Source organism: Diadema antillarum, unplaced genomic scaffold, assembly GCF_040938485.1.
Source record: "Diadema antillarum isolate AM-2024a unplaced genomic scaffold, OU_Dant_1.0 scf00000022, whole genome shotgun sequence".
In the NCBI taxonomy this organism is placed as follows: domain Eukaryota; kingdom Metazoa; phylum Echinodermata; class Echinoidea; order Diadematoida; family Diadematidae; genus Diadema; species Diadema antillarum.
In genome coordinates, this window is record NW_027270911.1 from 5,191,852 (window position 1) to 5,218,704 (window position 26,853).

The window sequence follows — 26,853 nt, forward strand, 5'->3', positions numbered from 1 at the left end:
CTCAGTGAAATTAAAAACCAACCTGTCTCTCGGTACAAATGACCTTTTTCTGCTCATGCTCAAACTGGAACCCCGAACTGGCTTATTAACATCACACAACAAAGTTTCCCTTCCTATCTACTAAAAAATTGAAGGTAACTGAAACTGTACAGTCATTCCATGATCACTTTTCAGAGATATTGTATGAAAGTCTGCCCACAGTATGGATATTTAATATGTCTATGGATTGCAATATCTTGCATACACAGGCTTAAAAGTGCTCCAAGAAGGTAGATTGTACATCTTGCCAAGGCACCTTGTTTTGGCCCAAAAAGGCCAGAAGGTGGCTTGAACAAACTCATCAAATATAGGCACCTCATTTGGGCCAAAAAGGTAGCAAGGCAACTTGCACAAAATTGCAAAGGCACCTTGTTTATAACTAGAAGGTAAAAAAAGATCCTTGGCGAGTTTGTACAAGTTGCCTTCTCACCTTAAAACATGATGCTTTGGCAAAACTGGGGATCAATTCTGATAATTCACAATGTTCTATGCCGAGTTCTACCCTGGCAACTTCACTATTAGATAAAAGCATTGATATTTACATTATATATACATACTTTGCATATGCTATAATGCTATATCACTCATGGACTTACACCTGAGCAACAAAATTTTAGCCATCACATATCAGATGTGCATAGCATTATCCCAGTCACATTCATCAAAATATCATCACCATTTAAATCGTAGCACTAAATATCACATACTACTGTATACACCAAATATATGCGAGGTTTTCTATTTTCACATACTGTATACGCCAATATTTTCGCGAATCATGGTATCAGTGGCATTTTCGCGTGTTGTTAAATTCGCAATTGATAGTAGTTGTAGGGTCTACTGCCAAGCCCGAGAAACACGTTCAAACACTTGCCAACGTACTCGTAACGTTTTTCCATTTGCATTGTGACTTCCCAAACATGAAAATAGAAACGACATAGTAGAAGATTTCTAAAACGAAACAATTACGGCATTCACAAGTACTCAGTACCTACCAAATGTTGCAACAAATAGACGACAAAGTTTCAGAGCTGCGCTAGCGCTAGCGCTAGCGAAAGTTTTACATGCATCATGTGTGTATCGCTGTACACAAGACGTGTCGCGCTAGCCACACCTAGCTGTGCATGGCGTCTGCACGGCCCTGCGCACACTGCGTCTGGTCGGGCTACATGCATCCCTAGGCCTCACCCATGTACCCAACCACATCGAGCCGGTGTTCGTTTGCGTAGGGTAACGAAGCACAGCCACGATCTGGTCCGGCCAGCGTTGGATGCATTTTGTCATAAATTTGCACATAAGGTATGACGGGGTAATATTTTCGCGTGTCTTTAACTTCACAATCAGCCCGAAGCTCGCGAAATTCGCGAAAATAAAACCCTCACGAAAATAACGGCGTATACAGTATTTTGCAAGTCATGTACAATTCGCGAAATTAAAGACACGCAAAAATAATGACTTTGATCCCGCTATGAATGTGACACATCATGTACATTTCTCCATTAAGTACAGTACTCCATGATCGCAAATTAAACCACTTGCAAAATCGTCGGGAAGTCTCGATTCGCAAAAATTTAGACTCGCTAAATATATAGCACATACAGTTGCTGATTGACAAAAATACACACATCAACAAACAGACACATGGAAACTGTCTGCTATCAGACCGAGAGTAGATCTGAATTATCCATGGAATGCTGAAAACTGTTGACAGAAATTTCTCATTCAAAATTTAGTACTCACAATAAGCACTTAGTGGTGATACCTGTATTTAGCACTCGGAGTGAAATAAAATGATAGAAATGATTTGCACAGTATACTCTATCGTCGTGAGAACAAGTGTTAAAAACAATTACTACTGGTGTATATGAATACACAAAGTTAAAATACATGATACAAGTACTTCATCACCATGCAAATAAATTTTGTCATTACTTTTTTACCAAAAAAATTCCCTTTATTTCAGAACCGAGAGTTTAGATTTGGGATTATTCCACCTCTAAAACATCTTGTTAAAGTTAAGTAGATTGGACATCATGCGCATTTGAAAAATGTACAGGATTTATTTGCGTATCTACACATGTTGTTGATGATTATCATGCAATCTTTAAAGCGGGTCAGCTCGGCAACCTAGCCGGTAATGTCTAAAGCTCGGCTGTCATTTCATGTGGCCAGTGGGACCTGGGCCACTGCTAGGATCGAGCCCTGTTAGTCATACACACAACATGAGAATATCAAAGAGCATTTGCCAGTACAGAGTTTAAGTGCACGGGAAGTAACACACACTGGCATATGTGTGGCCTTCTAGTACTGCAAAAGTGGATATTTTCACGCGAGTAATTTTTTGCGCTCGGCCGGGTAAGATTAGTTTCGCATGATTTTAATTCTGCGAATTAAAACATTAACTACTGGAATATGTAGTACGCAAAAATTATTTGCATGCAGCACTTTTATTTTTGCACTAGTTTCTGGTTGCGCAAAATGAACGAAAATATCAACACTGCGAAAATTTCCACTTTTTACAGAGTAACAATGCGCCCTCTGCTGCTCTCATACTCTTGCAAAGTCTCACAGAAGTCGTATCAACATCATTAGTGCCAGTGAAAGGACTAGCGCCACGTACGGCTTCACAATGTGTCCAGCCCCGGGTCTGTAGTCCTGGTCGTAGATGATGGTCCGTCCTTCCACGGTGACATTCAGTGGGGACATGGCCTGGATGTAGCTTGATGTAACGTCCACGTCATTGATCCCTGGAATAATGTATGGTGTGTGAATATAAAATACATTAAATCTATGATAAGTGCAAATCATGGTTTGCATGCCCAGTTATAGACAGGGCTAATCTATTCACTTCATTTCATTGGTCTCTGCAACTCTTTCATGAAGAAAATTTCACACAAAAATCATACATGAAACATATGATTGAAGGTACATTTTGATTTCGTGTTACACATTAGGATAACATAATTACAGGCTTATCATAATCAATGAACAATATGAATTGTATCAGGAAATGTTTGTTGGGTTGAAGGGGTTGGCACAAAAAGTTGTTAAATACTGGTAGGTAGGAAACTATTAAAAGAGTATAAAAGCTTCCAATGGAGTTTTATTGGAAAACATGCCCTCTCCCTTGTGGGATTTGCAATATTTCAAACCGACTGGGCTCTGCGGAGAATCCTGTCTCGTCGAATCATGTCTTGTCTCGTGCGCGGGTACTATTAAACCGGGAGTTTCGAATGTCATGTGACAAAAATCATATTCAATATACACAAGTCTGCACAACATCATCACTTTTTAATAGACTGCAAATTGTGGCTTAATGGACATGAATTTAATGGACATTATGGACAGCCACTTTATCAGATGAACTTCATCATCTTCTGACAAAAAGCCCATCTGGAGAATGTGTTTTGTCTCCAAAAAATTGTACATATGCGTATCTAATGCCTTCCTGAAATACTGTATACGCCAAATATTTTGTGAGGTCTTTATTTTCGCGAAATTCGCGAGTCAGATGCTATTTGCGAAATTAAAGACATGCAAAATTAAATAACTCTGATCCAGAAAAGAATGTGATGCACATGCATTTAGATGTCTCTGTTCAATACAGTACTCCACGATCGCCAATTTAACCACTCGCGAAATCGTCGGGAAGTCCCGATTCGTGAAAATTTAGAGTTGCTAAATATACGGCGTATACAATAGGCCAAGAACACATAATGAAGCAGGTTGTCATGGCGCCAGGTAAAGCAACGCTCTTGTCAGGCCATCACATCACATCAACATCACTTTAGGGGCTCACTTCATGAAGGATGTTGGGATGGCAACTTTTGCTGGAATAGCAACTTCCCGTAGCAAGTCATGTCTGATCTTTTTGCACTATTAGATGCCAATCACACAGGTCCATCATGGCTGTGCCAGTATGTGCATGTACAGTGTGTAAAAATCTTAAAATGCTCAAAACGGCTTCCCGACCAATTTTCTACACCTTTCAGACAAATTTAAGTGTTTCAAAAATTTCCGAATGTGAGCGTCAATCCACACGTTAACGTGTGAACAACGCATAGGCAACATAAAAATGCACTTTCTTCAATTGATATGGATTTCTGATACATTCAGTAGTAGTATCCATTGGTTTCCGGTCAATCTTGCCCGATAACAATGATATAAGTGTGCGTTAAATCTAATATTCTGTGTGCAAGTCTATGCGCAAATATTGTAAAAAACATAAGATACCTTTATTTTGTCATAGCTCCTCAAAATGGAAGGCTAATCTCTGTCTTTATTGCATATTCCAAAACCGAGTGAAACTTAAATAACATTTCAAGTATCCATATTTCAGACCAATGAGCTGACATCATATTATCATTTAAAATAAAAATGTGGAATTGAATTGTGGTAAATGGAAATATGCGGTATGTTATTGTTGCGTCAATGCGTTGAGGCGCATTGTGTCCATGCCAATGGCGCAGTGTGCGTGTGGATGGCATGGGCACAACGCAACTTTTATTTTTCATGTGAATATAATGACGCAGATTAATTTTGATTCTGGGTTCTTCATTTTCACTTGAGAGAGAATGGACATACAAATGTATTCTCTACGAGCTCTGCTATGTTGAATAGTTAATAGGCCTGTATCTGTTATTCACTCTGTATTCGACATGTAGCTGAGGATAATGCGGAGTTTATACATATATCGGCAGACTGGGACTGTTTGATTTGCTCAATAAATCATGGCAATTTCAACTCATGGAGACTGGCATCGTCAGCGTCATCATTAACCCAGTTTACAACAGAATTTCATTCCACATTATGATTTAATGTTTCTGACATTCATTTGCACATATCACTATTTTTTTCTCCTTGATATTCTCCCAAATTTGCATATGTCACATTATACTTAATGTAGGACAATTGAGTCTTTTGAGTCTGCATCATTGTTTTTAAATTTGAAGATGTCATCGTATTGACAATTGTAATAAAATTCAATGTACAACAATCAGCCAAGTTTACGTGTTATGTCTACAGGAGGTTTTTTTTTCTTTTCCTGAATCATGCACTGACTTGATAATGTTCTGGAAGCTGTATCTCAAAGTTGATTTCGATCCACTTCCTCCAAAACTTAAGTATGCTGTGGAGCTCTGAGACAAAAAGCTAGCTTTAGTAATAGTGAATTCAATTTTTTTTTTCAAATGTGTAAGTAGGGTGACAATTTTGTAGTGTAAAAGTGAAAATGGGAATGGAATCAGGACGAAACAATTCTTGATTTATCTTTCACATATGTAAGCTTTATACATTTCCACATGTTTTCTTCATGGAGATAAATAGCATGCCAATTGATTCCCCCCCCCCCCCCCCATGCACATTTGCACATCTCACATTCTTTGCTTTCTCATATTTTGTTCTTGTTTTTGGGCCAAACATGCTGTAAACTGAAAGTGACAGACATTGTACACAAAAAACTGCTTTCATTGTTTTCTTGCACTCATCAACTAATGAGATAAGACAGTACGCAAACTTTCGCAACTGCTGTATTCTTAACAGATGTACAGCGACTGTCTGTATTCTTAACAGGTGATGCACACCTGTATCTGTGATATCTACTAGAGATAATATGAGATGAAATCAAATTGGCTGAAAAACTGTCTATTGTGGCCACCTAGCGCTGTCTACAAGGGCTGCTTTTTGTGTACGAATTGAGCGGTTGCTGTAGGCTTCCAGTGTGGTCGGTAGATTGACACAATGGAAAGTTGCGTTTTTTTTTTTTTTTAATACACAAAGGCAGTAAATAAAGCAACATTGAGATCAGAGATTCTCATTCAAAATTCAAATATGTAATGTTTAGAAACTGTAACTCTTTCCCCTTGAAAGTCACCTTTGCAACAGAATAATTTGATTTCAAGTAAAACCTTTTTCTTTTTTCATATGGGACCTGTAAGAGGGACACTCGTATTGAAGGCAGTGACATACTTCCCCAATTTGATTTGGCGAATTTTGGGTGCCTCTTATTACCTGTTCTGTGAAAACATGTCATGCTGTAACATTTCAAAATGTTACAACTTAAAGTCTCATTCTAATGAAACGCTCCAAATATTCTGGTTGCTTCGTTCAAATGTAATCATCAGAGCTAACTTGTCGGACAAATTTGCTCTCCACCAATCAGATGCAAGGATTTCAGAAGCTTTTAACAGTTTGTCAGACAAAATATCTGTCAAAACGCTTCATGAAATGCTCCCTAAGAGTGGATATGCACTCTGATCAGGTGGTCTCGCAAGCCACAAGTTTGATAGCGAAGCCGACTTACCGCTGATGTGCTGCACCTTGTTGTCGCGCACCACTTCGAAGCCGCCGCCGCCACCAGCCATGTAGCTGTTCATGATCACATAGTACAGCTCATCAGGGTCGACGTCGACGAACTCTTCGCTGCCATCGCCCACGCAGTCCTGGCACTGCACCTGGGCCCGATAAACGCGGTCCCCATCCTCCCTCGTCAGGTCATACTCGATCTTCATGCCTGCATGAAAGGCGACATAGGGTTTTAAAGGACAAGTTCACCCAAATATATGTGTCGATTATTAAAGTGAATGTAGCAATTATTCATAGAACGCATCATGAAAGTTTAAGGAAGATACGAAAATTGGACAATGCGTTTGAAAGTTACCTCGGTATGTATTTGTAGAGTTTCAGTGCAGCCATCACTGTATAAGAAGACTATAACAGTTTGTGACATCACAGTAGGATAATGATATAAAGAAAATATCAAGAAAAATCCACAAAAGTTAATCTTTCACAAAAAGCACACATTCCTTAAACTTCTTACTGACAAATGTTGAAGGTGATATTAGTCCCTCTGGATTCTGAAAGATGAAAGTCTCTTTTATTTCGCTAGAAATAGAGAAAATACGGTAAACGAGGAATATTCGCACGCATTTTAATTTGGCCAATTTCGAGAGTGCCAAGATTTGCGCAATTAACCTTCACACGAAAGTTCTTGTCTACACTATTACGCATTGAATGCCAGTGGCAATTCACAAAAATTTCATGCCACAAAAAAGGCCATCAGCTATAATTCACAAAAATTTCCATGCTGCGAATATATCACGTTTTACAGTATGTTGAATTCTGTTGGCCTGCTGTGACGTCACAAACTGTTGTAGTCATAACACCCAGCAAATGGCAGCACTAAAATTCTAGAAATTCATATCTTTTGAACAGACTGTCCAATTTTCCTCCAACTGTCAACACTATGTTCCGTTAGTACTGCTCTATTCACTCAAGCTACACATAACAAAATTTGGGTGAACCTGTCCTTCAAATCTACTTCCAATGAGGAAGTGTCACGTAGGGCTGCCATTACTCGCCAGTGACAAGAGCAATGTCGAGGCAGATTTTGACATGTTACCCTCTGTCAAATGCTGGGCCATATTTCTTTCCGTTCATGTGGACATGTGTGAAATGTTTTGATGTTTTGGTGTAGGACACAGCATAGAGAGACAGCATGTATTTACTGAGAAGTGCACACTTTGATTGTTGAGAGTAACTTGTGAATCATTCTGATATGTATTTACAAACAGTTACATTGAGGTTTAATTGTGTTACGGTGAAGACGTGAGGTGTTGTGGATAGTTCTACTTGGAAAATGGTAAACAGTGTTTATGTGAGTTCGTTGGGCAAGAGGTAGTGGTTAGATAGTGTGTGCTGGCATGGGGCTGATGGAGAGTGAGAGGGAAGACTGGACATCAGTGGGGTGATGATGACAGAATCATTCCATTCAATGGTTTGTGGATACTGTACGACGTGATCAATGTTTGTCAGCTGTCAAAAGTCTAGTAACCAATGCATATCATACAACATCTATAAAAGAATGTAGTTATCCGATTGGTCGATTGCCCATCACATGACATTTAGTTAAAAGTTCCATCGCACGCTGTGGCTGTCAGCCGTGCAATTTCGTTTGAGCAAAATTGGACAGCGCATGGCTGCCGTCATCCATTTCCATTGACTCCCATGTTAATCTCACGATTGACTCAAAGTTTTTGTTCCATCGCACTGCTCTGATGTCACAATAAAAAAACATTTGCCGCACGCTTACAAGAGCGCACTTTTGCCACTCATTTTTTAAACAACTTCAACCAATTGGCTCCGCGTTCATGTACGTACATGGTGACTGTGACTGTGCGGCTACTCATTCATCTTTCACGGAAAATGGTTGTCATTTCTGTGCTAAATTCAAGAATCTGTGTGGGGAACATCTGTTGACGTTCGAGGTGTTGTATAAAACAAATAGTGTATAGTCTTTACTCGTGCAATGGAACAGGATTTTCCACTTGGCGAAAGATGAGGCGCACTATTCAACTCGAGAGCACCACTATCTTTCACCTCGTGCCAAACCTTGTACCATTGCACTCAAAACCCATTCACTATTTGTATAACTCAGATATTAAAAGCCTTGTCATAGAATGCCTATCTGTTGGACTGAGATATTATGATATAAGTATAACTTTCACTTCATTTGTGTTTGCTACACATCTCAGACTTGGTTTTGAATTGTCCCTTTGCTTTGTGGAGAGGGGAGGACGCTGCAGAATTTTAGAAGACACCTGCTGATAGCACTTATCAACTGAAAGTCCTGTATGGTAGTTTACAATCAGCTTCAGTTTGACGTGAGTTGCACTTTTGTTTGATAGTGTTTATATGGAAGATGAGCTTGGCTAATCACTTTTCAAACGACCCCGCCCTTTCATGATAAAGTTTACTCAGTGGCAGTCTTCTTCACAAGTTAAAAACCTTTTTATGGAGCTCCTTTGAAGTGGGGTAAACTGCAAATCCTTGCAATGGCGGGGACTTCCATGCCACGATCAACATCACTTGAAACTTCTTTAAAGTGCATCGATTGGTACATCAACCCAGTGGCATGGCCTCACTAATCTCTGCACACACTTCCATGACGTATGATGAACAGTGTGATGCTGCAGAGACATAAGTTACCTTAATACACTTTATGATCTCACGTGTGACCTGTGTGAGATATGGTGAGTGGTAAACTACAAGTTACTGCAGTTTTGAGATACTTGCAGCCATTTCTTCAAATAAAACTTCTGCAAAGCAAAAAAAAAGTGCAGGTCGAGGCACTGTGTTGCCCTCAAGTATCATTAAAAAGACAAGATGTTAATGCTAATATAATCATTCTTGCTATTGTTGTCATAATACCCATATTACATTAGAAAAATAATTACCATTTTTTGTTTGAGGTATGAAACTTGTAATGATGATGATAATGATGATGATGATAATAATAATAATGTTAATAATGATAATAATAAGAATAATAATTTGTTTATATTATTATCATTATTATTATTATCATCATCATCATCACCATTATTATTATTATTATTATTATTATTATTATTATTATTATTATTATTATTATTATTATCATTATTATTATTATTATTAAAAACAAGATCAGCATTATCATAATCATCAAAGTTATCATTATTTAATTTAATTGTTGTTAATCATCATTATCATCATAGTTACATGATCTCACCTGAGACCTGCAGGAATCCATAGGTAGGCCTGGAGGGTTCAAAGGACATCATGGGAACCTCCAAGAGCTGCAGGAGGTGGGAACCGTAGAGCTGGACCAGGTCTATTGTGTTCCCGTACGGCATAACGAGGATCAGGTCACCCGTTGTGATGTTGCCTGGAACAAGGAAAGTATTAGAGACAGGTTTGACAGCTTTCTCAAACACATACATGTACAGTGTCATTGCATTGTTTGCCAGAGGGGCTTGTTTTTCATATAAATTTTATGGGTCTAGGGCAATTACCCCCTGGGCAGTTACCCCAGACCTTTCCCCTGACCCTAACCCTAATCCTAATCCTGAACCTAATCCTAACCCTATCCCAAGCTCTAAACCCTAAACCTAACCCTAACCCTAATCTTTACACTAACCTTATCACTAACCAGTTTTTAGCTGGGGATTAATTGCCCTGATACGAAATTTTACATTAAAAAATTGAATATATTTCCATGCTTTTTTTAATCCTTGCTACTGGGTGCCAAAAATAGCAAAATGCCCTGCAAATGTTTGTGGCATTGCCAAAAAAAAAAATGCACATAATTGATACACACTCAGTTCTGTATCTTTACCACCTTTACATACATTGTAGTACTTTACACATTTCCTCTAAGATCACATATCCTGGGAGGGTAGACAAAGCCATGGATAAACAGCAGCTTAACCCTTGAAGGACGAGTCCTGAGTATACTCGGGCAGGGGTCTATGGGAAATGCATGTTGTAGCAAAATCAGCCCATCCTCAATGGGTTAAGGTGGCAAACGGGAAGAGAATGCAAATGCTTCAGTCCTTTATAATGTAAACTGCACTGCTAGTGAGAAAGAATTGACGATAAACAATCCCCAAGATATCTCTGGGGACTGTGTATACAAAGCAACTAAAAAGAGAAATCGTCTCTCATTACATCAATCTACATGTAGCACTGCAGGGATCTTAAATCATAGTACAAAGTTCAAACCCTGAATATTTCTTTTTCCCTAATTTCCACATGCTAGGCTGTCACTGTGGAACTCATTACCACCTTACATAAGAAATGTGTCATCAACAGAGTCATGTTTGAATGAATTGTAAGAATGAGTTTAAAAGAAAAACATTACTCATTTCATAATATTTGAACTTTTCTCATCATTTTATCTTACCTTCATCCTTTCACCTTCAAGTGCGCCTCGATCATTTCATTTAATGAATTTGGTGCAATATAAATCACAACTACACGTATTATGTAGCACATGCAGCAAGACACATCTTTAGATTTCCCACAGACCTTGATCTATGGAAGAGGCGATGCTCCCTGACGTTGTAATGGCAATCCCTGCATCGTTCCATTCCATGCCATTGGAGAGGAGCATGGCGTCTGCCATCATGTTGCCAAGGTTACACTCCTGCGTTCCGCAGATCTGCAAGCTGCCCTCGAGGGGTGTCAGTGTGTGGCCGATGACGGCTGTCGAGACCTCGTCCACTCGGATCTGCCAGGCGTCCACCTCGGACTGGACATAGGGATCTACAGAGTAAGAAAAAACCCAGTCGAGCAAATAAAAACGTACTGAGTATGTGTTTTGCCTTTGTAGGTTTTGATATATCCAGGTTGGCACTAAGGTACTTGTACATGTATAATTGGCAAAACAGAACCTATAATCATGAACTCTTCGTGTTCCATGGTGTAAACCTCATGTGTGCCACATTATTCTGAGACAGTAATGTAGTCGTGCTTTTGGAAAACACAGTGTTTTTCAAATTTACGTAGCTTTTATAGATTTTGTTTCCCTGGATATATAATGAGCAAAGTTGCAGCGAAAAAGGTAAGATTTGCTTTGATGTAAATTGTATGGGAAATCTGTTTTATTTCATTACAAGTGGCTACATCATTGTAGAGGCATGACTATTGAACACAAAACAGTGACAGCAACTCAGAATTTACTCGCAAATTATTCCAATATGAATGCAACAAGCACACATACATTTCTTCGTTCATTACTGTAGTCCAAAATGGTGAATTTAACAATTTGCATAATTTTGGGGATGTCCTGATTTGCAAAAGAAGTGGACCTAATAAATACTGTACTTGCTGTATACAATAGTTCACATATCCTCGGCAGTCATCTGAACCCGTCACAATATGCAATTTTCGTGTACAAATGATATTTCAAAATAATCACGTTTACCCATTTTTCAATCATTACTGCTACACTTTTAAGTCTGGCATTTCCAATTATTCTTTGTGATACCTTTCTTACTCTTAACATGTGATGTTTTTGTCAAATTGTATATTTAGGAATTATGTGAGAAATCGCAAGAGAGCTACATATATGTTTTCTTGGTTTGCACAGACCATTGTCATTTACCATGATTATGATACGACAAATTTGTTGACCACACACACAGTACTTGCAGTCACTGGACCATCATAAATCACTAATATTATGTGCAAAGTCAACGTGCCCAATCAATTTCTGACAGTTTGGTTGACCACGCACACTATGTTTGCAGTCATCATAACCGTCATATATACAAGAAGGTGAGGACTGCATATCGTCGTTTTTTAACGTGCACGCCTATGGGGAAATGAACACAGTGAAATGATACGATGTAATTACGCAAAAATTACATCAAGTTAGAAACTGAAAATTTCACAATATGTATAACGCAATGTCCACTATCGAAATGACTGAAAATCTCAATATCTAAAATTTGATTGAAAACCGAGATATACGTTGCTTCGGATGACTGCTGATAATATTTCCTACGGTCTGAGAAATGCTATACAATGTAGGTCCTTGCATACCCACCGGGAGCAGTACTATTGTCCAGTAAGATGGGGTTGCCCGAGTAGCGAGTGACCACACCATTGTCATCAAACTCCAATTGCAGATAGCCCAGATACTTTCCGTACGCATAGGCGGTCACCACGGGAATGGACAGACTGGTGTCATAGGTTGGGTGCACAATGAATGGGTAAGGTCCTATCGGCTCCTGGTTTGATGGGGCATCCCCTGCCACAAAAATAAAAGAATTTTGAAAATTTTTATGGAAACAGCTTCCTAAAGAAGAGTGGCATTCAGTTGAAATGCACACATTTCAGTGAGCTGTAAGTTATTCTCCCCTTTCCGGACAAGTAAAAACACATACAAAACATATATACTCACAAATTCTTGGTGGTCTGATTGGATTCAAAACATGTCATTTCTTACCATTTGCAGATGAAACAAAAACCCAGCATTAGTGCTTCAAAATAGTTCTAAAATGTGAGTTAGGGATAGTAACAACCAATGTCAAAATTTGAACCAGTATAATCGATGTTAAGTACCGGTCTTGTTAAATATACAGAATGTGAACAATAGTTATAACAAAAATGTTTCCAGACTAAAGCGTTTACAGTAAGATTTTTATGGTTTGATAAGAAAAATAGTGATATTTCCTTATGTTGTGGGCTTGATTGCAAAAATTTCATATAGTAGGATGATTTGTGATACAACTGACCTACACATATGCATCAAAAGTGGTATCTTGAACATTTGTTAAATCACTGCTTCCAAAGGTAAACACGACCTTTAAATAACGGTGGCCCAACACCTACTTCTGGTGGTCCTTGCAGATGTATTAACCCGTTCCATACAGGAACCTGTTGGCCTGCGTATTGAATTGTATGGGCATTTCAGAATTCAGTATGGAATGGTTTAACTCACTGAGGATGAGCTGATGTTGCTATAACATGCATTTTGCATAGACATTTGCCAGAGTATAACCAGGATTACCACAGTAGTCTTTAACAGTTTAAAGGTTATTTCATGATTTGATTGGGAATGACCACAGCTATTTTTCAAAAACAAAACCCCAAACTAATATGAACTACAGCAATGAATTACACACTCAGAAACCACAGAAGTAGGATGGTGGGGGTGGGGGAGGAGAGCAGAATTTCAAAAACAGATAGTACGAAATCAAGCTTGGAGGAAGGAAGCAATTGCTAAATGGAAAAATAAAACTCTTTACTGGCACTGTTAATGTTGCAATTAGCCTTCCGGAAATAAGGCATACTTTGCTCCAATAATATTAAGGTTAGCCGGATGACATGTTTCTATTTTTAGAAAACATGGAATCTGTTTTCTTTTTTTTAGATTCTCATTTGTTAGCTTGCTTTCTCAGTGGTTGCTGAATTCTTTCGAAGATGTAGGGTCATTTCATGATTTCCTTTGGGAGTCACCACAACTTTCAATCAAATGCAAAAAAAAAGAAAAAGAAAAAAAGCAGACCTAATAATCAACAAACAAGCTCAAAAACCAGAAGTGGGGGGGGGGGGGGGGGGACAAAGAATGTTAAAAAGCAAATACGAACTTGAGATTGCAGGAAGAAACTGACTGCTATAAAAAAAAAAAACCAGGAAAATGCAACTCTTTAATGGCACTCTTATTGTTGCAATTAGCCTTTCAGAAATTAGACATACTTTGCTCCAATAAGATTAAGGGTAGCCAGATGACGTGTTTCTTTTTTTAGAAAAAAAAATGGAATTTGGGGGTTTTATTTTAATTCTTATTTGTTAGATTTTTTTTTAGGGATTCCTTAATTCTTTCAGAATGGCAGTTATCTAGTAATTTCTTAAATACTACAGCTTTCTGTCAAATGCAAAAAGAAAAAATAATAATTAAAACAACAAATAGACATACTCAAAAACAAGGAAAGGGAGAAGGGTTAAAGAGAGACAATATAAGCTTGAGATCGGAGGAAGCAAGTGATTGTTAAATGGGAAATAAAGCTCTCTAATGACACTGTCAATGTTGCAATCAGCCTTCAAGAAATTTCGAATACTCTGCTCAAACAATATTTAGGTTAGGCAGATGACATGATGGCTTTTTTTAGATTTGACACAAGATTTGTGGTTTCTTTCATTCTTTTGCTTGTTTTTTTTTTTTACTTTTTTTTTGTTGGTGGGGGGGGGGGGGGGGGGGAGGAGGAGGAGAGTGCTGATTTCTTCCACAGAGGCAGACCAGTAAACTTTTGGTAAAATAGTCAGCATCAGAGTCAAACGAGTACCTAGTCTTTTTTGGCTATTTGGAAACAAGAAGACCGTTAGAAATCTTTAGAAATATTGGTACTGGGATCCAAAGAACCCCTAGCTGGTATTCTAGAGGTATTACCTGTGTAGAGAAAGGTATTGCTGTGCCCGCCAATCACAAGATCAATACCAGGGACAGATGCAGCCACCTCCTCATCCATGGCAAATCCCACATGACCCAGGGCGATGACCTTGTTGATACCCAAGGCTTGAAGACCATCCACGGCGCTTTGTACGGCCGCAATTTCCTCGCCAAAGGTCAGCTGTTCTGTTGACCACATAAAGGGTAATACAATATACTGTAAAACAAGGAATATTCATTTGCTGTAAAACAAGGAATATTCATTTGCATTTTGATTTTGTGAATATCACAAGAGTCAAGATTCATGACATTAAAATGTATGCAAAAGTGCCTGTCTACAATATATATCGAATGCCAGTGACAATTAGTGAAAATTTCATGCTGTGAAAAAAGCTGTTGGCTCTAATTTGCAAAAATTCTGTTTCGCAAAAAAAAAAATCCTGCTTTACAGTATACTGTATGTGTGTGCACATATTATGTGTTTGGGAGCAATGACTTCACACCATGTATGCCTACATGAAATGGACACAAAACATAATAAACCAAAATAGGAGCACTCTGCATCACAAATTTTGGTGTTAACAAAGAAAGGGTGGCAAATTTTGTCATTACTATGTAATGGTGTAGTCAGTTACAATTTATACAGTATTTACAGATTTATAATATTTTGCTTCACTGACATTGGTACCATATTTTGTATTACAGCCACTTCTCTTTTATTCTTCTGATGAGCCTCTGATCCATGTAAAACAGTGAAAAGTAATGATCATATTAATGTACAAGGAGATGTCATCTTTCTTGTACTACAGACCACTTGCAATTGTTATCAAAAAGGAATGTGTATAGATACACGTGTATACGTGTAGTTTCAGTTGAGGGAGGATTCAGATTTAAACTTTTTGAGAGATGATTAGAAACCACTTTTGAAATATATATGAAACATATACAGTGTACTAATACAAAATATAAAATATATTCGATGAGGAATTCAAAGTTTATTTGGTGAGATAGTTGAGATATCAAAAAACAAAGTAAAACAAAGTGGTCTTAATAAAAGGTGGGCCTTGGATTCTAATATGACATCTTTGTTTTTGGAGATCTCATCCATTTCAAAACAATTTTCCTCAAATAAATTTAAAATCCTCTTAGAATTGTATGCTTTTTCATATCACATACAATTGTATGCTGTCTCCTTATTACACAAAAAATTGGAATGCCCAGAGGCACATCTAAACAAAAAAGTATATGAACTCTTTATTGGTGTTGGACAGAAGTCTGGGGCAAATCATTTATAATTGACATGATGCTACATTCCTTTTAATGTACATTTAATCATATCAGCATGTAATTCATCCAAATGATCCTAGTCAGATTTAAAGCCCTTTGAACCTGATCTTTCAAAATACATTTCTCCCCATATCAACTTCAGGAGTCTCCCCCACATACCTGTCTTGGCAAAGTCGGGCGTCGACTGCAGGGTGTACCCGACCACACCCACACGCTCCCCGCTGAATTCGAAGACATGGCTGCAGACAAAGAGGCCCTGGAGGCGAGGCTCGCTGGACGCGTCGATGTTGCAGCTGAGGATGGGGAAGCTCACATTCTTGAGGAAGGGCAGGAGGCCGCTGATCCCGTTGTCGAACTCATGGTTGCCGAGACACTGCGTGTCAACAAAGCACATAAGAACAACATAGCAAGACCATGTTATCAAATAAAAACATTATGTAGGACATAATCCCTCTCTACCCAGGTGTATTGATAAATTGGTACCTGGCTACACTAGGACGTCAGGGCCCTCTAGTAGAGCAGTGAAAATACTGAAGAGGCTACCCTGGATAAAGAAGAACTTATTTTCTGTATCATTATTTTTATTATCATTATCATTATCATTATCATTATTATCATTATTATCATTATTATTATTATTATTATTATTATCATTATTATTATTATCATTAAACATTATACAATTATATAATAGGTGATTATCATGACTTTGATTATGTTGTGAGGGAACATCTTACCCTTTAGGAAAAATGTCAACCTCATTCATTTACCCAATTTCGCATGACAACAACAGTAGTCAGGTACAAATGTACCTGACTGCTATTATCAAAGATCATTACAGAGCACAATAATAATAATAAACCATATTTATATGGTGCATATCACAAAAATAGATTAATGTCTCTATGCGACTACAGGACAGCGATATTTCCAAATGCACACACACATGCACAACTAAGACATATTCATTGTCAATTTTACTTATAGCAAGTTGCTTACATATGAACCCTTGCAACAGCACTTCAAAATAAAAACATAAGAACACTGCATATATATTATACTAGTAGATCAACGAAGAATAAACCGGTAATGCAATATTTCGCCAATATAGAGTTTATTGAGCAACTCAAATTTTCGGTGGCTTCCATCCACCTTCTTCAGGAGTCTCGACGCGGAATGTCAATGTCAGAACATTCCGCGTCGAGACTCCTGAAGAAGGTGGATGGAAGCCACCGAAAATTTGAGTTGCTCAATAAACTCTATATTGGCGAAGTATTGCATTACCGGTTTATTCTTCGTTAAATTGGAGCCAATACGTGAATTCGCAACATGTTTGGATACTAGTAGATCGATATAGATATTCCCACATTGCATATCACACTACAGGCTGGACACGTACACTTGAGGAGCTCATTGTGGAATATGAATGGTCTGTACATTGTAGTTCAGCTGCACACAGGAGCAACTTCATTGTTATCACTGATGTAGACTTTGAGCTCACACAGCACATTCCCTCTGTTTAAGATGTTTTGTGATATGTTTTGTGTGTAGTTTTTTTAAGCCCCACAAAAGATTGTTTGGTGTCTCCCTCAACAAAGGTGCATGAAACTAATCCACATCATGGACCAGCCACAGAGAATTACTCCTCTCCAGCTAAAGATGCAACATGAATACATGTATCTCAGTGTATACCAAACACATAAATTTACAGGGTCTGTACTAGCTCGTACAAGTACATGAACATTGTACTTCTCTTCTTTTCTTTTTTGTATACTACTGTCTTTAACCCATCAATACCTGAGAACATGTACACTATACAGTGGATAGAGTAGTCATTTGCATACCTGCAAACCCAGAGTATAAATCTGAATGTCCAAACAAAGAAAAATTAGTGAAAAATCTGAACATTCATAAATTTCATATACTTTACTATTAACTGATATTTCCAAAAAATCAGAACACACTAAAATTAACACATTTTCTTTCAGTGAAAACTTAGAATATTCAGATCAAAACTGAACAGTTGGCAGGTATGCATTTGTAGAAGGCTATCAAATACACCAGTTGGTATCTCATAGTAAAAAAAAAGAAAAAAAGAAGTCCATCTTCTGAGTATTGCTGTACATTGCACTTTACCACGCACAGGAATGAAAAGATCCCCAATTGGATGACAAATATTTGGGACAGTTTTTGATACAACAGATTTAATAGATTTCAGATTGAAATAAAAATACACTAAGCAAACTCTAAGAGGTGGGAAGAAGGGTTGTGACAATACTAAAGTCAACATCCTTGGGCTGGACTCACAAACAAAAGGACAAAAAAAGGCAAAACCAAATGTGACAAAACAGTCAGGGTTTGTGTTATGTAAAGTACACAAGGCAGTCATGTGGAAGCGGTCAATGTACCATGATTCTGTCTTTGTGGAACAGCCTAAAATCACTCAGTCTACCGGTAAACAAAATGTGGACTAGAGGTGTCACAAACGTGCCATCTGAGGCTGCTTTGACAATCAAAACGATCTACAATATTTGGACAGACACAAACCTCCTTGTATATAATCTCAAGACGATTCAAAGCACTTCTTGACATTTGATCTAACATTTGCCATTTATCTCAAACTTTGAACACCTTAAAATCTTGAGTGTGTTTTACTTTGCTTTCTTTTAATGCAGAGATCCACACTAATTCTTTTCACTGGAGGCTCTTTCCCACCACTGAAATCTTCCACATTAATAATTTTGGTGGCTTGATGAAGAGTGGTCCTGAATGAAAGAAAAATGTGAAAATCCAACCTGAAACTTTGTCGCCTGATTGGGCAACCCAAAGATAACCTGTTTGGAAGTTTAGGGGCCAACGTTCAATTTTTAGTAGCCCCGGGTAATTACTACTGTCAAACCCTGCTTATAATGTTATGAAGTATTTCATTCATATCATCAGTTTTATTTCAGTCATATTTTAACCCACTCCTCCCGCAATTCCTTGAGACCCTTCAATGCACGATATCTGAATAAACCCTGTGCTGTTCTAGTGACAATAAATTCTAATATTTTGCAGAGGACATGTCTCAAGTCTACAATAGCAAACATACTACTAAGGGTACTGGTTCACTTTAACTCTGTTCTTGCTTTCAAGCATTTTCACTCCACTTCTTTTTCTCTCTTATACTATACAATGTAGTTTGTTTCTCCTCTACTTATACTGTATCTCTTTCATTCTTCCTCCTACATATAATATATATATATATAAATATAATATAATATAATATAATATAATATAATATAATATAATATAATATATATATATATAAAATAGCATACATACTTATAATACAGGCCGGCAGTGCACGACAAAAGTTATAGTGCACGCAAAATATAACGATTGCAAACGATAACCCACTATCGATTTGATATCGGTTTTTGCTCCCTCATTTTAATCATCGAGTACTTGAATCCCGCACCTTATCAACGCGATTGCGCCCCAACCGCGATATGTTTTGCTCGATATTATCGTTATTCTCAATTCTCGCAGGCTGGCTATGCCAGCAACTTAGTACTTATCTGTGTGATGGGACTTGACTTTCAGCGGTAGATTTAAACATGGAAGCTGAAATGAACAGGTTCGCTACTTTTAGAGAGACTGATCTATATAAACAGTATCTTAGACAATAAGGACACAAAGGATGCCATCAAATACGCCCTACGAATTTTGGACTCCTACTGTTCTGAAAAAGGAATCAATCCGACGGATATTAGGCCTACTGAGCAAGTCAACCCAAGATTTGTGCCGCTTTCTCCGTACATTCTACGTGGAAGTGCGCCGTGGAAATGGGCAGCGTGTGGTGTGTACAGTATACGCTAAGCGCTCTTTGATCACGCTACGCTATGAACTTTACTACGACATTCACAACACACTCTCGGAATCCGCATGTGCAGCAATGGGGCCTGGCACGAGCCTTGTGTTTAAATCCAGTAGATCCCTAATCCTACAAAACATCATCTAGTCCTGGTCCTGGACCCACAGTGCAGTAAGTAGGGCGTCTAACGTGTTACTGTTAGTTGACCTATTGTAGGGTCAAGTGTTAACTAGCTCTGTTTGCTCGTAAGTGACGTACAGTACAGTGTACGTAGATCTAGTATAAAAACGTTAGGCCAGGACCCCTAGGGCCCTAGGCCTAACCTATCGTAGGGCCTAGAAAACTTTAGATATAACCACGTAGACCCTAGACTCTATAGCTGAATTTGGATCTTCAGGATTTTGTCTACACAGGTTCAAAGAAACTGGTATTATTGCTTGTGTAGACACGTGCAACTGTTAGAAATGATCTAGGCTTATCTTGACTGGGTATGTATGCTATTTTATATATCACATAGTGCATGACATCTTATTGCACTATAACAAGTACCAAGCACCTCCAAATTCTGAATTTGCCCTCAGGCAATTATATTCAATTCGGCCTGCGGCCTCATTGAATATAACTGGCCTTCGGGGCAAATTCAGAATTTGTCGGTGCTTATATTGTTATAGTGCATTCAGCCTCATGCACTATATATATAATATACTATCGGAACGACCTATCTCTGTTTCCTTACAACCCAACTATCTTTTTCAGGACCACCTCTAATTTCATAGTTTATTTACAGGTTAATTCTTAGTACATTCTCCCCTAAAGACTACACTTTAACTTAATATCATCTCACTTAGTTTTCTTTTCTCCAAAAGGAACATTGTCAGGACTGAACTCAAATTATTTATTTTTCTCCTCCACAGCTTCCATTCCTCTCTTGCTATCTCTCTTTCCCCTCTCAATACTCTGTAGTTTCATCTCTCCTCAACTGACCACTTTCCTTTCCAATCTATTTTTCCTTTCATCAATTTGATTCTGCATTCCATAGTCTACATCAATCACTGACTTTGTTTCTTCCCCTTGGTTTCATCAAACATCTGTCGGACATTCACATCTACCTCACTTCTCTCTCTTAGCTCCATGCTTTTCCAACCTTCATCTCCTCCCTCTCCCCCCTCCCTTCGAAGTTCTATTTTACCTTTCTCCTCCCACCGATGTCCAAACCATTTTCCTGATTTTCACGTTCTCCCTTATGACTCTTTGTTCCCTTTTCTCCCATCTCCACGAGTGAAATTTCAACTTCCAGCTCACTGCTGCCCCTCACTTGTCGCTATTTGCCTTCCTTACATTCTCCCAATGTCTCTTCCCTCCTCAACTCTCCTCTTTCCAGGCTCTTCTTTTGCCAAGCAAGATCCTTATGGACTATACAGATGGTGTGATAAGCAAATAATCAACGTTGGTGAAGGTGATGGGACAAACTATCATTTCCGAGGCGATCTGGATGTAGCTATCTTTCCGAAGCGCAGCTGAGGAAAGATAGCGTACACATTCAGATCGCCAAGTGATAGTTTGTCTCATTGCCTGAAACTAAAAGTTGATTATTTGCTTTATATTCCACATCTAGGGTCCTAGAAATTCCCATTTTATTCCACATCTGAAACTGTTTTAACTGTCTTTAGGTATCCTTAGGGCTTAGGCTACGTGTGCGCGTATATGACAAAACAATAAATTTGCTGCCCACCGCGCGGCACTGAAGTGAAAGTGCGTTGCACTGTGTACTATCAAGCGACCTATTTAATGATAGTCCACAGTGCCACGCACTTTTATTTCGCGCGTTGTACTCATCTCGCGTTAAGACTGTATGGACTGCCAGAGATCAGCATAACAAACAACTGTCTTTATAGATGACAAAACAATGAATTTGCTGCGCGCACTGCGCGACACTGAAGGGAAAGTGCATTGCACTGTGTACTATCAAGTGACCTAGTTCTTCTCAGGTGATGTGATGGGCAAAACTGCGCTCTATCACGTGATCAGCTCTTGACCAATCCTATAGCAAGATTCTTAGTGTGTGGAATATAATACTGCATATCTTTCTCCCTCAACAGTAATGTTATATCCCAAAAAGCCCATGAAATGATGGAGAATAAATATGTTGCTAGTGGTAAAGATAATATTTTCACTGTGAAGAGTATGGAGGGGCACTCTTAGTAAAAAAAAGTTCAAGCACAGTTCTACAGTGTACAAAGCTTTATTTCCTGCTCGAAAGTTAACACAAGTTCTCTGAAAGGAAGTCATGAGTGACTTGCACAAACAATTTTAACCGGCAACAGTTGAAAGCTTGTGTACTTATAAAAAGAGGGTTTTGATATCAAAATTCATGAATTCAGTGCTTTATTGATTAGGGCAATTTGTCAGTCAGTTGCATTATAAAAACCTCTCAACAAAAGAATTCCATAAATTTGAAGAATTTATTCTGCAGTACCCACTACATGCTAAGGATTAGAACCAACATTTGCTGTCGGGTGGAAGCTCAGTGGTGTAGTGGAGATGACGCCTGTCCGGAGATCAGGAGGTCTTAGGTTGGAATCCTGCTTGAGTATAACCCCGTTTACAGTGCGGGGCTGGGCCGAGCCGCGGCCGAGCCCAGCCTCAATTGCGGGGCCAAGCCCCGCAATTTTGTCCGTTTACACTGCCGGGCTCGGCCGTGCTTTTAATTCAAAGCTTTCAATATTTTGTCATAGTTGCGCTCTGCTTGTAAACAAACACAATTTTGTATAGTCTGGTTTTCAGACCCTTTGCCAACTGGATTCCGTGGCGACGAAGTCACCATTCGGGCAAAGGCCTTTGCCGAAGGAAAAATCCTTTGCAGGACAAAACCACCTTAAATTATACTAGCTTTCGACGTTGAGGGGGTTAATATCCTGAATAGCGAAATAATACAGGCAGAGGGTTTGGAAGCCAGACTAAAATTGGCCGCGCATTTGGCCCAGTTTGCGTTTACACTGAGAAAAGGCCGGGCTCGGCCGCGGCTGAGCCGCGGCCACCTCCGGAGCAAGGCCAAATGCGAGGCCAATTTCGGTCCTGCATTTGGCCTTTTAAGCCGGTTGAAAAATATTAAAGGGATGAAAAAATAGTATTGGTTGAGGTGGGGATTCAGCTTCAACTTAAACTTTTTTACGAGTATACTTACAAACCAGTTTATGAAATGTTGTAAAAGGGCATACAATTCTAAGAGGAATTCAATGAGCAAATGACAAAAATTGATTTTGAATTGGCTGAGATATAAAAAAAGGAAAACAAAGAGATCCTCATAAAAGTTGGTCCCACCTTGTATTAGGGTCGTTTTGTTTGAATATATCTGCCATTTTAAAACCAATTTTCGTTAAATTAACATTGGGTTCCTCCTACAATATTAGCAATATAGTGTATGTGAGCATGCATCACAAAACCAACTAAAAGTCACACCACTTGGATTCTACGTGTGGACTCAAAAAAAGGTGAAAATCATGGGTCAACCTAGTCAATCTTTAGTATTTCATATTTTCTGAAAGAGCATTATTCTTCTACACGTATTCTTACATTTGAGATTAATAAATAAATGGGAAAGTTTTCTAGACTACTTTCTTTTTAGATCGGTGTGATTAGGTATATCAAGAGGCCCTTTTCTTATTTCTTTGATATCCTCTTTATACACACTCTTCATTTTCAACTCTAATAACTTTTGAAAGGATGTTACTGCTTTGACAGTTGGTAATACTGGTAGTCATGGACAGAATGTGCAGATAGGGCACACTTAATTTCAGCTTAATCTGATGATCCCAATATGTTAGTGCTACATGGTGATTTACATCTCTCTTTTTTTTTTTCTTCTTTTTTTTTTTGTCCCATTCATTGCACAGCTAGCACAGCCTGGTAAAAGATCAAGGGTTTGAATAGACCCTTGTAATTCAGAGCCTCTTTTCTTTAGTTTACACTTTTTCAGAGTGGGTACTTTCTCTCCAATATTTACATAGGTACGGTAAAGGAGAGTCCATTTGAATTGAGTCACACATTACTTAAGAGCTGAAGTCTGCTCTTTCATAATCTACTCTTAAAACTGAAAATCCCTGTGTGGCGACCTTTTTGTTGATTGTGCTGCAGCCCAGGTCACAGATATATTGGTTGTAACTTGTATGATCTTTCATATTTCAGTACTGATTTCTCATTATCTGGCAGATCGAGTCATAGATACATGTATATAATGCTCTTTCTTATTTTAGTAGCAATATCTCATTTGAAAAAAAAAAAAAAAATCATGAGTGCCCCACCCCTTTTTTTTTAACTTCTCTCTCTCCCTCCACCTCTCTTCCTTCATACACTGGCTTCCTGCAGAAAAACGCATTAACTTCAAGATTCTTCTTCTTGTTTACCGTACATTGCGTAAATTTGCCCCGTCTACCTTCAAAATACTCTTCATCTTCACCAACCACCACGTAATCTCCGTTCATCAAACTCGCTAAAATTACAGGTACCTCGAATCAAGCATAATTGGGGGGATCGGGATTTTTCATATATGGGCCCAAAACTATGGAATGGCCTACCAAAATCTCTTAGAGAAGTATCTTCCATTGATAGTTTCAAAAAGAATCTCAAGACATATATTTTTAATTTGAATTGAAAATATTGTATATCTGTATGTATAGTATGTGTACGTATAGGACTATATATGTTTGTTGGTTTATTGTCTTATTATTTTCTGTGATACTGTTGTAACGTGACACAATATGTACTCTGTTCTATAGCGCCTTGAGTATCTTTTTTAGGTAGAAATGTGCGCTTTATAAGAGTCTCACTATTATTATTACTATCATACAGTCTGTTCAATTCATCTCATTTTGCCTCCCCAGCTATTCCACTAAAATTACTTGTATAACCGTTAGTTGTACCATACCAGTGTTGAAGTAATATTAGGGTCTACTTGCAATTTTTAATATTACTTCATAGATTTTACACTAGTGTACTGTATAATACTGTAGTGTTAGTGTTAGGTCCAACGTTTACACTTCACATAGTCTACAAGGCCCTATTGGTTCTTGACAGATTATAACATATTCCATCTTTATTCTTACCATGGCGTCATACTCGAGGATATTCATGAAGTAGGCGGTAGCGTTACCCCGGTAGACGACGAACCAGTCGGTCCCTTGGAACTGGTCACCAGCGTCCAGCAGTAGAACATTTTCGCCCGGATCCCTCGATCGTATTCTGTTGACAACAGTCGCTCGACGGGCAACCCCTCCATAGCACTCACCAGCCTCCCGGAGCGCGGCGGTGCAGACTCGGCCGCTCACGTCTGTTTCCACGAAGCGCGTGTGACAATCGTTTGTGTGCAAAACGGTCAAGTTAAACGCAGACGTGTCTTTAAATACTATTAGACATATCGTCATAGCGATAGATAATACACGAGTGAATGCTAAATTCACCATATTGTCATTCCTTTACAACTATCCACACTGATTTCAAAGTAATCGCTGTCCTCTGGCTCTAGGCTTGTTGACCGGCACAGCCCGTTGAGGTAACTCCGTTAACAAACATAGGTTTTCCTGTACACAAGCTGCGCAGGCGCTAGGCGTGTGGGTGTTTTGCTGCTGGCAGGTGCAGTACGTTGTCACTGGGATCATCAGTGGTTGGTCTTATGGCGCCCGTGTTATCATCACAGAACTTTGGAGTTCTGTAGTTATCATACGTGTTCGTGTGTGTGTGTGTGTGTGTGTGGGAGGGGGGGGGGGGGGGGGGGGGGGAGGGGGGGGGAGGGGAGGAGGGGGAGGGTTAGAAGTGGCGGTATCAAATTTTATTGATATGACATTGTGATGACATAATAATAACATAGGGAGTGTAAAGAAGAAATGAATAATATAACGGTTAAAAGTTAACAGTTGGAATGCATTCGTCAGTGTACAAACAATTTGTATATGATGGAAGCCGATGATGGAATATTTTATATGAATGTGTGTGTTTGTATTAACTGTATTGCTATTTTGCTGCTGCTTTTCCATCACTTCCGCATCAAGATTGTATTGTGTAAGAAAAAATGGCTATTTACGCGTCAATAGGTCAGATTTATTCAAGTGTGTTAAGTGAAACCTGAGGGCTGAAAGCACGCACGGAGGGTGTGTGTGTGTGTGTGTGTGAAAAAAAAAACACCGAATTTTGTTTTGATCATTTGAATTTCAACAAATAATCGATAAAAAAAGATTAGGGTTGATTTGTTTAGTTTGTCTTAGGTGGGGCCGGAAATTGCTTTTATAGTGATCGATAGAATTCTTTAAAAATGATAATTTTATCATGATGTAACATACATATTTCTTTTCGAATAGATAATTGTATTAAAATTTTCATTTTTGTAAAAATTCAAGTGAATGCTTATGATTTGTGCCTGTTCTTCTAATCACTTTGGCTCCTACAGAGTTTCTTGAGGCCCTGTTACATCAAATACATTTTTTTTTTTTTTTTTTTGACGACATCGGAGCTCTCCTTTACGAGAGCTCGGCGGCCCACTGGTTGAGAAGCACTGATGTATACAATACATGTAGTTATATCGAGAGAAAAAAAAAATCAGTTTACTGAAAAAAAAAAAAAAAACATGGTTGGGATAGATGGTGGTTGTCACGAGGAAGGTGGGGTGTGACAAGGAAGGACATATTTTGCTTATTTCATAGGTTGTGGGAAATCTTTTCTTGTCATGAGGTGCATAAATTTGTTGTCAAAAGATTGATGCTTTTACTTATTTTTAATTTGCAGTTTGATAATCATACTTTCAAGTGAATGCATATTATTTATGCAAGAATATACTGCAAACACATTCATTATATAATGTATCATATATGTGTATTATGTATATATATGTTATATATAAATATATATCAAATTCATATATTATATAAATATATACCTCTCTCTCTCTCTCTCTCTCTCTCTCTCT

At 38.4% G+C, this 26,853-nt stretch overlaps 1 protein-coding gene across 1 annotated transcript; it reads right to left on the reverse strand.

The window, feature by feature from the left end:
- Nucleotides 1–1,222: 1,222 nt before the first annotated feature.
- On the reverse strand, nt 1,223–25,405 carry LOC139731739 (5'-nucleotidase-like). Its single transcript, XM_071642625.1, has 8 exons — nt 25,001–25,405; nt 16,202–16,415; nt 14,756–14,941; nt 12,410–12,613; nt 10,888–11,124; nt 9,590–9,745; nt 6,341–6,550; nt 1,223–2,786 (listed from the first exon to the last, which is right to left on the reverse strand). Exons 1-8 carry the CDS (start codon nt 25,355–25,357, stop codon nt 2,605–2,607), a joined length of 1,746 nt encoding a protein of 581 aa, XP_071498726.1. The 5' UTR covers nt 25,358–25,405; the 3' UTR covers nt 1,223–2,604.
- Nucleotides 25,406–26,853: the final 1,448 nt, after the last annotated feature.